This window comes from Dreissena polymorpha, chromosome 5 (genome assembly GCF_020536995.1).
Source record: "Dreissena polymorpha isolate Duluth1 chromosome 5, UMN_Dpol_1.0, whole genome shotgun sequence".
In the NCBI taxonomy this organism is placed as follows: domain Eukaryota; kingdom Metazoa; phylum Mollusca; class Bivalvia; order Myida; family Dreissenidae; genus Dreissena; species Dreissena polymorpha.
Window position 1 is genome coordinate 103,355,853 of NC_068359.1, and position 13,171 is coordinate 103,369,023.

The window sequence follows — 13,171 nt, forward strand, 5'->3', positions numbered from 1 at the left end:
GAAAAGATCCCTTTAAATCCATACTTAGCCATGGAGCTGAAAACGTTTTCCTATTATTAGTAACAAAGACCTTAAAAGGACTCACCCGAAATGCAACCCAAAGCTCAGCGTATGTGTAAGCTACATACTCACATAATTTCAGCTCAATATCTACATCCTAACGTCGATTGTTGAACAGAAAACGTTTTCTGTAATTTAAGTAACACAGACCTTGACCAGACTAACACCAAATGCAATCCCGGACAAGTTCTTCGATCTTGTCAGCTACCTTTATCTTCTGTTTCTTCAAGGTTGAAACGAAGGTAAGGCCAGCATTTTTTTTTTATTTGTTTTACGGGAAATTTTTCAAAAAACTTGAGTCGAAGGGGATAAATAAAAATAAAATCATGAAAAGTGAGCAGTCTACCACAAATAATAAAAATAAAACTGTCTAAACCAATTTTTTTTTTTTTTGAAAATTTAAAATTAAGCCAATTTAACCTTATGTATACTTGCATTAACCTTTAAGTGTTTTATATATCTTATTACACTGTTGTAGAAGCTTTTTATAATAATAGTTTACATATTTTTATATATATTTATATGTAAAAGCACCTTTCACATGTATTATACTATATTGCTTCAATAGAGACCATTAACCACGCCAGGTGTGTAGTGTATTATAGTGATCGTTAAACTTTTGTTGAGTGTTAATCATATGTATGTTTTTAACAAATATTGCATGCGTTTGACTTAAATAAAAAAGAATTGAAAACTTTTTAAATTGTTTAATATCTTTAAAAAAACAACCAACTTTGTAACTTTAATCCATGGGTGGAATATGCACACTAAAAAATACTATTTAATATACAACAGACTTGCTTTATATCATGATAATATGTATCAATCGTGAGATTGCGACCATTTTGGCTCCAAAAGAGCAGCCTGATCAGGATCCAAACTGTTCAACATAATTTTCATTCAGTAAGTACTTCTAAAGATGTTAAGCGAACGCTTTGGATCCTGATCAGACTGCGCTTGAATTGATCTTGATCCAAACTTTGTGTAGCGAAAGTTCTAGTACAAAATGTGAATATTTCATTTAAGAAACCGTGAGTTATAGACTTATAAAAATATGTGCTGCATTTCATTTTATATTCAGAGAGAGTTATAGTGTTGATATATGTAAAGTGAACACAAGAGGCATGACTACAATATTTGGTGTGTAACATCGTTATGAGGTTCTCTTTGAAGTTTGTTCAAATCATGCAGAAAATTTGCCCTCCCTAGGGGTTACTGCTTTGCTTATTAATATAAATAATATAATCATTCTCTGAAACCATATAGTGGTTCTTTGCTAAGTTTCCCCAAAGCATGTCTCCGTGGTCAAAACTGTTTGCGCTTCAGGGGTCAACTGATTTATATAGATTAAAGGTGCCTTTTCACAGTTTTTGGCATTTTTTAACTTATTCATTAAATGCTTTATATCGATAAATGTAAACATTGGATCGTAAAAGTTCCAGTAAAAAATCAAGAATAAAATTAAAAAAAGGAAAAGAAGATTGCCCGGACCAGGTTTCGAACCAGTGACCCCTGGAGTCCTGCCAGAGTCCTGAAGTAAAAACGCTTTAGCCTACTGAGCTATTCCGCCGAGTACATTTACTTGACGTATTTTATACCTTATATAAGCAATCTTCGTAGTTTCACAAAATTTAACGACAAAAACAGAACTCTCCAAATTATTCAATCGTTTCGCGTTGCAACGCTTTATAATTTTTAGGTTTTAAAATCGTCAAAAGATGCATATAATGGCTATATTAGACCATGTTAAATGTTCAGTATTACTGTTTCCTCACAAATATCATAACTAAAACGAAAATTTGCGAATCTGAAACAACTCTTTTCAATTTTGTCAATTTACCAAAGCGTGAAAAGATCCCTTTAATGTCTTTGATAATCCCTAACAACACAGACACCGCAAGGGTCAGGGGTTCAATATTTGGTGTGTAACATGTAAGTGTTTTCTTCTTCTAGGTGTGATCAAATCATACATTTGGAGTTAAAAATAACCCCTCCTTGTTTCACATGCTTAATATTTACTTATATAATAAAGAGTTAAACAATATTATTCTCTCAAAACGCATGGGTTAGGTGATAATTATTTTGTATGTGACATTGTATGGCGGTTATCTTCGTCGGTTTTGTATCATGTCCATTGGCTTCACATTAGCCCAAACAAAACATTGAGGTAAAAGACACAATATACCTAGAAACCTAGATTTATTTCATTGAACATTTTCTTAAGTGAAAGCCGTATAAAGAATTAAATAGCACGTGTAGCAAGGATTTAAATTGTTCTAGTAGAATAACTGATGACTGTATATAACTTACTCGCAAGATTAATTATATATAGAACAAAACTTTTGAACTATGTAATTGTATATTTTAAAATAGTATTTTATTTTAATAATTTCGTTAAAGACTCACAGTATTGTCAAAATAAAATGGTGTAAACTTTTGCACATATTATTTTGTTCCTCTCTTATTCACAATTAAAGTTCAAATGAAAATTTCTATGGAATGTGTTGTCTGTATTATTTTAAGGAGAAACAACAATAGCATGTTTTAGATATATAATAAACAGAGAGAGCTATATAAACGTGAAGATAATAATAACCCTTGGAACAAATACATAGAGCCGATTGAGCACATTTATCAACAGAGCCTGAGGTGTGATAAATATATTTGCATTTCTTGCAGTACAAATCTTGCAGTATGAAAACATTATTTACAGTTGATAAAACATCATATTTCGGATAAATAATAACTCATTTTTGAAAAATAATGTCAAGAAAAATAAATAAAACTTTCTTGTGACTTTGACGGACATACGAACATCGGGACCCAATGTTATTTTCTTCAGAAGCTGTGTTGCATACTTTTTTTCTAAATAAAGAATATATATGGGTGGGTGGTGAATGGGATTATTAATGCAAGTACCTGTGGTTCAGTCCTCATGTTCATTATAAAGAAACTTGAGGTAGTACTTCTTGGACATTTTCGGGATGTTGATTTTTATCTATAAAAATATTACAGGATATGCATTTTAATAAATACGCATATTTTTTAAACCTACTCAAAACTTTTTAACACACCGAAAGTTATCGATGGTGACACCTCTGCATCATCTGCAAAAACTCATTATTATTTTGAATTTCGTATCACATAATACGGGCATGATGTCAACAATGTGTTCTGAAGATTATATTTTCTAATTGAAATTGTTTCTGCTCCGTTTTTAATTAATTTGATTTTAAAATATGCTACATTTGTCTCGTTGATGTTAATGTCAGCCATTTCGGAAATGCAATATGAAAATCATTTGTTAAATACTCACCGATTGGCTAATAGCGTGTGGTATTGGCTGCAATAGCCAATGAAAATCGCTGACGCTTCACAAGTCGAATTGGTACAACGAAACAACCCGTTTTATAAACAAATTTTGAACAACACTTTCGGCAATCTAGTTTTGGATAAAAAACTAGGTCGGCGGGTGAAATGTAAATAAAAAAACGAAAGTGACTTTTATTTGTATTTGTCGAAAAATAGGGTCGGTCGCTCCTGTAAAACAGATAATAAAAAAATGCTGGCCTAAATAGTGTAAAAGGAAACCCGTTTGAATTTGTAAACAAGATCCATATTTCAATATAATAATCAGGTATTAAAACTGTAAACACCTACCAAGCAGTAAAGGATCTCCTTTCAGCTCGGTCAGGATATACTTGTTCAGGAACAAAGTACAGAAGCTGAAGATGTACCAGATGGCTAAAAAGAAAAGCGCCCGTGGGTTCATCAGCCCCTTCTCCTCATCTTTCAGTCCACTGTCCTTTACGATGATCTTATCAGTCACTGGTACGAGTTTTGCCATCGATAATTCCATCTCACCAACATATGTGAAGCCCTTTGCTTCACTTATCTTTGGCATTATGTTGTACTATACTGTGATTCAGTTACATGCACTTCGCTTTTCCAAAAAAATGTATTCGGAACTTTGGTGTTGGAAAAATATATCACATATTGACATATAAATGAAATTTAATTCTCTGCAAATGTTTTAAGGTTCAGAATTATCTTATTAGAAGCAGTTTCATACTGTGTAATTTATAACATATTTATATCATTATTTTACTATTCAGATAATTTAAGTATAAGCACAGTCACTATTGTTGGAAGTCGTTTGCTCTTAGTCATGTTCAACGTTTTCAAGGCTGTATTAAAATCATTTCAGAAAAGTTACAAATCTTGTTGAATGGGCCCATAAATTCAGCCAATAATTAATAATCTCACTGCTTGATGACGTAACCAATCTTCAGATTGTAGAAACCTGAAAAAGCGAAAAAAAAAGTATAAACAGCGGCGAACATTGACCAGATCTACTGCGGGTACATAATACTTTAAGAAACAAGAGGGACATGGATCCTAAGGTGCTCATCTGACCCCAAAGGAACTAAACTATTCTGAGAAGGTGGAGTTCAGACGAATTAAAGTGCTGTCAGAAATATGGATAGGAATTTATTTTCGTAGCACATAATTATGACAAACCTTTGAAAACAGGCTGTATATACAAAGTTTGACAGGCAAGTTGTGGCATATTAATAGATCAAATGAAGAGACATGCCATGCATACATATTGTATTAAAGGTAAAATAAGATTCAAATGAACAGCTCTTATTGTTTTATTGGGTTTATCAATATGTCAGGAAAAAGTAATATGCGGGAGGATGGACAAATTTAATTTGAGTACTTAAATTTAGTTGGCTGTTTCTTGAGCAGCACAAGTATCATCATCATGATGATGAAAAACAACTTCAACATCACACTATGATAGTTGATATTTAATGTTTGTAATAATCTTCAAAAAGAACCAATGTCAACCTGTCTTAAAAGCTTGCACTTCAGCGTAGCCCTTCCTCTAGTTTTTCAAGCCTTAAATTTTGGAAGTCCCAGGCATAATATCTGGAGAAATACCAGGCATAAAATCTGGAGAAAGAGCAGGAATAAAATCTGGAGAAGTGGCAGGCATAAAATCTCAAGAAGTCCAAGGCATAAAATCTGGAAGTCTTAGTTGTATTTCAGTATTTTACAGTGGAAGTTAGACATATCATTTGCATGTTTTAAAATAACTTTTAAAATACAACAAAAGAAAAGGGTTATATTGCGTTTACATGCTTTAAAGTTTATTCAAACCATTACAACGTAACACATAACAAGAAATATTAATTTTATGTTCATGCGTTTTAAAAGAGAAAAAATGTACGCGGGTTTCACTAAAAGTTGATGAGGGTAACCTTCTGTTGCTTTCGTTCATTTACTGGTATTTCATTTTACTGTATACAGTACCATAAACACATTCTAAATGTGAAAAGTCATCCTATTTCAAAACATCAAAGATTCCCAAATACATACATAGCAATAATAGATGTATGTCCCTATCCTGCCGTAACGACCACTTGATACATAGATTTTCCGAATCTATCAATTTCCCGAGAATACACTATAATCCCTGTGTCTATTTCCAACGCAATATCTGGCCTTTCCTGGTGATAATTGAGGTTAAGAATTTCATAAACACAAAGTTAACTAATACAGAAGTTAATAGATCAAATGAATTTTGCACATCCATAAATGAAGTACTGTAATGTATGCGCCTTAGGCTATTCATAATACTAATATTAGGTAGCAACTTTGATCATAATATAATATTTAAACAGCACAATCTGCTTGCATACAAAGTGAATGCCTATTATTTACAGCAACATTGTTGTTGATGTTGAATATCCACATTGAAATGATGGGCATTACATGCAATCCATTCACAACCTCCACACAGAGATGTGACTGGTTTCAAGTATCAAAAACTGTTGCCATTATATACCATTTTATGGTATCTTGATTCAAACACAATTGTAATCATGAATTATCTTCACTTTTATTTTTCATTTTCTGTCACATTTTTTTGACTGTACAAATTAATAATTTTTCCTGAATATTGCAACAGTGTTCATTAAATTAAAACAAGTTACAAACTGATAATCCTTCCAGATATGGAATTGGGTGCTCCCATAAATATGAAAGTCTCAGGATATTGTTCTCCAACCCTCCATTACATGATGCTAGTTAGAGAAAAGCTGTAAAACAATGGCTGAAAATAACACGATTTAGGACTTGCTCAACGCCTGTAAAGTTTTTTATACAAGCTGCATTGAATATCTAGGCATATGTTGATAGTAGCCATCCCCCGATATTGCAGATTGTAATGTTGCGAAAACGGTAGTACTTTACCGGTGATTTTCTTGTGGATTTTGAGAATAATTTCTTAAAAAGTGATATTATTACATTTACAGGAATAATAACTCACCCTTTATTAATGACTTTTGCTGAAAGAATATACGAATAAGACTGCATATTTCTGCTGATATTGCAGAGCTATATGGTTATCTGAATAGTATCTGGATATCACAGTTTTATTGTCAGCTGCTGCTGCAGCTGCTACTGCTACTACTACAACTACTATTTAGTACTTGATGTATCATGTTTTCTTGTTCTTCGGAAGATTTTGGATTAAATGATGATGTTACACTTACATATGTGTATAGAATTAGTTCTTTCAAAAAACAAATGTATTATAAATTCTCCTTCTCCTTTATATTTAACCTATCATCTCCCCTTTTCATTTAAATCTTTATGAAATTATAATTGCATCGTCTTAAAAATTTATTTTCTGGTTATTATATTAGATATATGCACATGGATGTTAGAACAACTACTAACTTAAGTATTATTATGTATAATATGATATTAATGACTACATACAATTTCTTATCCATATTTACCTTCATAAATACTATCATGACTGTTTAAATTTAGATTTATGTTGGAGATGAGTAAAAACTGAAACATTCAAGAAATAATCCATTTCTGATTTGCATCGTTTAAAACACTCTATGCTGCTTGAGATAACTGTTGTCCATCGCATGAATAACAGTCTCACTAAAGAAACACATATACTATTGTGTATTTATTTTTCTATAAATCAAATTAGGAATATCAACCAATGCCAGAAACCGTATACTTATAATCGTCTGTGATATCAGGATACTTTCCAGATAACTGTATAGATCCCATTTTCTCCAGTATAGAATCACGTGACAATGTGGGAGGCATGTCAAAACACATGAATATGACAGAAATCAGCTGCTATATTAACAATTGCATGCAAATAGACAAAAATAAACATCTAACTTACAGAAAACATGTTTTTCAAATGCAATATTAAAAACATACCCTGAGCCTTGATCACAGCGTTAGTATTACGTTTATGCTTTCCATTAACATTAAAATCAGCATTTAAACATAGTGACAAGCTGTTGTCTTCAAGCAATTGACAATCTGTTGTTTTACAGCAATTTGTGTAATACACAAAAACTTAATGAAAGCATAGGATTTTAGTTAGCCAATAACACTTTATTAATATAAACTTTAATCAAAGCTATACACTGTTGTTTAGCACAGACATTAAATCTGCATGGATAAAATTTATAAACTGTTACAATAGAGTAATTAAATGAATAATGTTCTTTCTCAATTTTCATGCATGTGCTGTCCATTGTATCAATCAAGAGTGTATGTAATTTACTTAAGAACCCATCAATATCAATATTTGTGAAAACTCAATCACATGGCAAGACAAAAATCCACCACCTTTTTGATCTTAAGCTGGCCACAGGGAAAAACTGGCCACAGTGGATCTCCTGGTATTTTGGAAAATATTTTGCCACCATTAACCATTTTGTAACAAAAAGTCACTGGTACATCTTTGTCACATGGCCAAAATCTAGACCTGCTACAATACTTAACATTAGTTGTCTTTAATGCCCCCTCCCCTTTCAAGAAGAGGGGGTATATTGTTTTGCTGGATGTCGGTTGGTCAGTTGGTGGACCAGTTTTTTTCCGATCAATAACTCGTCAACGAATTGACTGATTGGCTTGATACATCACATGTGCATTGGCCTTGGATACTATCATAGTAAATGACCCCTATAGAAATTTGTGTCACTAGGTCAAAGGTCACTGTCACAATAAATGTGAAAATCATCCGATCAATAACTCTTCAACAAATCGACCGATTGGCTTGATACTTCACATGTGCATTGGCTTTGGACAGTAGTACTTCAATTGAAATTGGGGTCACTAGTTCAAAGCCATGTTATGGGGGGGCATATGTCTCCAACCACAGAACTCTTCTTTCATTAGTAGCCTGATTATGAAGAACCTTAGGAAAGGATTCTAATGGTGCATCAAACAAGACAAGCTATGTCATCATGTGGATTTGTGTGTACTCCAAATCAATCAATGAACTGCGTAAGAGGGAATGTTTGGATGAGACGCAGAGTTTTCCAGCAGAAGTTTAGATGCTGGAGAATTCTTATCAGAAAAATAACTACTGGTCGTAGCCTCATCTTTGAAAGTACTACTCTTGGATGACTCTTGGATGACTGAAATCCAAAAAGCATAACAATGCCTATTTCTTTATTAAAGTACATAAAATTACATTGTATGATAATTTCCATTATTTTATTTTTTTATTTTATTGTTTTTTATTGTTTATCATTAAGTTAATATTTGTGTAATTTAGTTTTACATATGTTTTTATTTAATTATGTAAATGAATTCAAAGTTGAATAATGACTAAATAACTTGACAATTTGTACCAGTTTTGTTAACGTATTTTGGTATTGAACCAATAAAAATGATATTATGTAAATCTACAGGCATGAATTTATAAAATATTTTTCCATTTATATCCTCAGTAAATCAAAATAACTTAATAAATTAATAATTTGCCAACTTTTCTAATCCTTTATTTAAAATTTGATATGAACTGGAACAATGTGTAGCATACCAGTATATTAAAAATTGAAACCGTACAAACATATCATAAAAATACAATTGTGCCATTTAAAACGAAGTTTGAGACAACCCCCTCATTAATCAACTTTTCCCGCCATATTGCCTAAAGTGATTCGCTACTGGCAACTTCACTTGGGTTTCAAAAGGAGCATGTAAAAAACGTTAAATAATATGTGATAAATTTTATGTAAATGCATTCTTTAATAACTTACCTTTCGAATGACAATTTGATTTTGATGGAAAAATTCAAATCAAATAAACTGTACATGTTTCTTCAAATTCTCATTACCCAGAATGAGGCTGCGCACTTTTTAAACACTGTGCGTACATGTGAATATGCAATCAACAATATAAAAACAAGAGATGTGTTTGTCAGAAACACAATGCCCCCTATTGCGCCGCTTTGAAGCCATATATTTGACCTTTGACCTTGAAGGATGACCTTGACCTTTCACCACTCAAAATGTGCAACTCCATGAGAAGTAAGTAAGAGATTGAATGGCGAAATGAAAATTATTTTATTTTTATTTTTGACCTTTGACCTTGAAGGATGACCTTGACCTTTCACCACTGAAAATGTTCAGCTCCAGGAGATACACATGCATGCCAAATATCAAGTTGCTATCTTCAATAGTGAGAAAGTTATGGCCAATGTTAAAGTTTTCGGAAGGACGGACAGACGCAATATATTATACATTTGACCTTGAAGTATGACCTTGACCTTCACCTTTCACCACTCAAAATGTGCAGCTCCATCAAAATGTGCAGCTCCATGAGATGCACATGCATGCCAAATATCAAGTTGCTATGTAAAATATTGAAAAAGTTATGACCATTAAAGTTTTCGGACGGACAGACAGACTGACATACTGACTGACGGACAGTTCAACTGCTATATGCCACCCTACCAGGGGCATAATAATAAGGTCATTACTAGGAAAAGAAAATATATATTTCAAGAAAAAAAAATGGTAATGCTCTTTGAAATACAGTTTGATCAGCAATTGTTATTGGGGTAAGAGCAATAGATCAGTAACTGTTCTAGTGTTTTCGCAACATTACAATATGCAATAGCAGGTGATGGCTACTATCAGCATATGCCTATATATTCAATGCAGCTTGTATAAAAACTGAAAAAGAGTTGAGCAAGTTCTAAATGTTGTTATTTTTTCAGCCAATTTTTGTGAACAGCTTTTCTTTAAAGGGGCCTTTTCACATTTGGGTAAATGCACAAATGTGACAAAAGTTGTTTCAGATTCGCAAATGTTCGTTTTAGTTATGATGTTCGTGAGGAAACAGTAATACTGAACATTTTATGCTCTAAAATAGCCAAAATATGCATCTTTTGACGATTTACAAAACCCGAAAATTATAAAGCGTTGCAACGCGAAACAAATTAATAATTTGGAGAGTTCTGTTGTTGTCGTTATATTTTGTGAAACAGTTCAAACTATGGGGATTGCTTATATATAGCATAACATTTGACATTTGAAATCGGCTGACTCGGAAACAACATTTAAGAGCAAACTCAAAGCCTACCTATTTGAGCGTTTCCATAACACTTAGATGCGTTCTGTAACCTGCAAGCTCACTAGAGGATATCTAAATATGTGTACATAGGACGTTTTGTGAAGCGGATAGAATATTTATAGTTTTTGCGCTATACAAGTGTATTTGTATTTGTATAAAATACATAACACATTGTATCCGGAAGGATAGCCGAGTGGTCTAAGTGGCAGACTTTTTACTCCAGGACTCTAGGGGTCAGTGGTTCGAGCCCTGCTGAGGGTAACCTTTTATTTCTTTTTTTAAATTTTATTCTTGATTTTTTTACAGGAGCTTTTTATATCCAATGTTTACAATTATCAATATAAAGCATTTAATAACAAACTTCAAAACATGCCAAAATCTGTGAAAAGGCCCCTTTAGAGTGGGTTTGCACGATTTTGTCAAATATTTATAAATTTATATAAAATGTGTAAAAAACTTAATATACATATAATTTAATTTAAATTAAAATAAAAGTTAAAAGAACATGTGTTGAAAAATGCGAAATAAGCCAGATATTTAATTCTGAAATCGAAAATGTCAGTGCAGTCAAATTCGCCAGTATGTATATCATGCATGTACAATGTGAATCTAAATTTACTTTTACAAATCATTTTAATTTCATGCAATGATATCTATTCATACAACACTCAGGGCTTTTCATCCTTATATAACAGGGGCCGAATTTCGGCCAAATTCGGCCCCTTCCCAATCGAAAATAAGGTCATTTTTTCCCAAAATTGATAGGGGAATTTGACAAATTGTAAAAAAAAAATAACATTTTTTTTACTTAGACATATTGGGCATCTCCCAAATTGAAAGCAATGAGCTCTAATATGATTAAGAATGCACCACAATCTGTCTTTTAATACTTCTGCACAATGAAAAGACCCTGTTTCAATAACTTTTAAAAGCACGGTCTTCCCAAAATGAGCAGTTATCGCGCATGAAATTCCCAATTTGAAAGGCCCCTGGCCTCTTCCCAATTTCCTGATGCAAAGCCCTGACACTAGAACACTAAATCCGATCCTAATCAAAAGACAAATACTTTGGTTATTGTAGAAAAATAAGTACGAAATATCTTCGTCACAATTGGCTTGGGGCGTTAATTTGTCTTTGCAGCATTTTATGAAATTCGTCTTCATTGTATATTTTTTCTGGCCTATTTTGTGTCATTGTTACATATTTTTATCAATATATTACAATTTAAGACATATCAAAATCGTGCATACCCACTTTAACTAGCATCATGCAATGGAGAGTTGGAGAACAATATCCGGATACTTTCATATGTTTGGGAGCACCTTATATGTAAGGACTCTGCCTATAAATGATGTATGAGTATTTCCCGTTTAGATAAGACTTCGAGAAGAATTGGACACCAACCCGAATTCAATTTAGACGAGTGTTTCGTGTACAATATCCGAAAATCAGCCGCCCGAAAATCACATGACGTTGATGGCTTTAATTATTTAGCGAATCAGAAACAAGCAAATCATTAAAACATTAAATTGAGTAATTTAAACAGTTTACTTGAATGTATAGTGAACTTTTTTTTACCCGAATCTTTCAATTTAACAAGAATATGTTTGTTTTCGATGAACAGTTGTTGACATCTCGCACTGGTGAAATGTGCAGATATGTACAGTTTGTAACCACTGATGTTTATAAAATTGGAAACAAAGGAGTTTATGATAATCGCAAGGGGCTAAACTGTGATCAACATATGCAAAGAATACGTAAGACTGTTTCGTCACAATAAACGGTCTTAAATACGGAATACCGTTAATGCTAACGTGGTTACACATCATTGTTACACATTAAAATCCAGACGACGAGAATGCGAGAACGCGCGAGTACGATGACGAGAATGCGACAATACGATGACGACAAACGCTAAAACGATGGCGAGAACGCGATGGCGAGAACGCGAAAGAACGATGCCGACAATGCGACAGTGCGATGACGACAGTGCGACAATACGATGGCGACAAAGCGAGTATGTGAGAACGCGAGTGTACGATGACGAGAATGCGACAATACGATGACGACAGTGCAACAATACGATGGCGAAATGCGAAAACGCGATGGCGAGAATGCGAGAACGCGAGAGTACGATGACGAAAATGCGACAATACGATGACCACAGTGCGACAATACGATGTCGAGAATGCGAGAACGCGATGGTGAGAATGCGATGATACGATGGCGACAGTACGATATGACTATCGCATTGTCGCCGTCGTACTATCGCACTGTCGCCATCGCATTGTCGTCATCGTACTATCGCGTTCTCGCATTCTCGCCATCGTATTGTCGCACTGTCGTCATCGTATTGTCGCATTCTCGTCGTCGTACTCTCGCGTTCTCGCCCTTTGGTTTTCAATGTATAACCACAATGGCAATAACGGTATTCCGTACTTAAATAACGACCACGGCTTTTGTAGATCTACAGCATTAGAAAAGTTAAACAATCAATACATAACACAGTTGGTTAAATTTCGTTCACATTCCCATGTCGTAACTTGATTAACTTTAACGCCGATGCTAGACTGCCTTTAGTCTGTGTCAATCAGTAAAATTGCCTCGATGCTCAGTCACATTTGCTGCGAAGCGAATATGTGACTTTTTGTTAAAACCTATTTATTTTCCCTTGAAAAGATGTATCAATAAA

The 13,171-nt window shown here is 33.4% G+C and overlaps 2 protein-coding genes across 5 annotated transcripts in view; both read right to left on the bottom strand.

Annotated features, from left to right (window-relative positions):
• Nucleotides 1-12,272, bottom strand: part of LOC127832653 (solute carrier family 35 member E2B-like) — a 211,531-nt gene extending 199,259 nt beyond the window's left edge. For 2 of the 4 annotated variants that reach the window (XM_052358263.1, XM_052358258.1), the window contains exon 1: nucleotides 12,058-12,271. Coding sequence is in view for 1 of the 4 variants with exons in the window: in XM_052358257.1 (XP_052214217.1) it covers nucleotides 3,721-3,964 (244 nt within the window). In the remaining 3 variants the exon portion in view is untranslated. Of the gene's footprint in view, nucleotides 1-3,720; nucleotides 4,364-12,057 lie in introns of all 4 variants that reach the window. The other 2 variants (XM_052358257.1, XM_052358264.1) reach the window with 2 other exon arrangements.
• The window catches only part of LOC127832643 (zinc finger CW-type PWWP domain protein 1-like), a 217,689-nt gene that overhangs the window by 120,698 nt on the left and 83,820 nt on the right, over nucleotides 1-13,171 (bottom strand). The window lies entirely within an intron of this gene.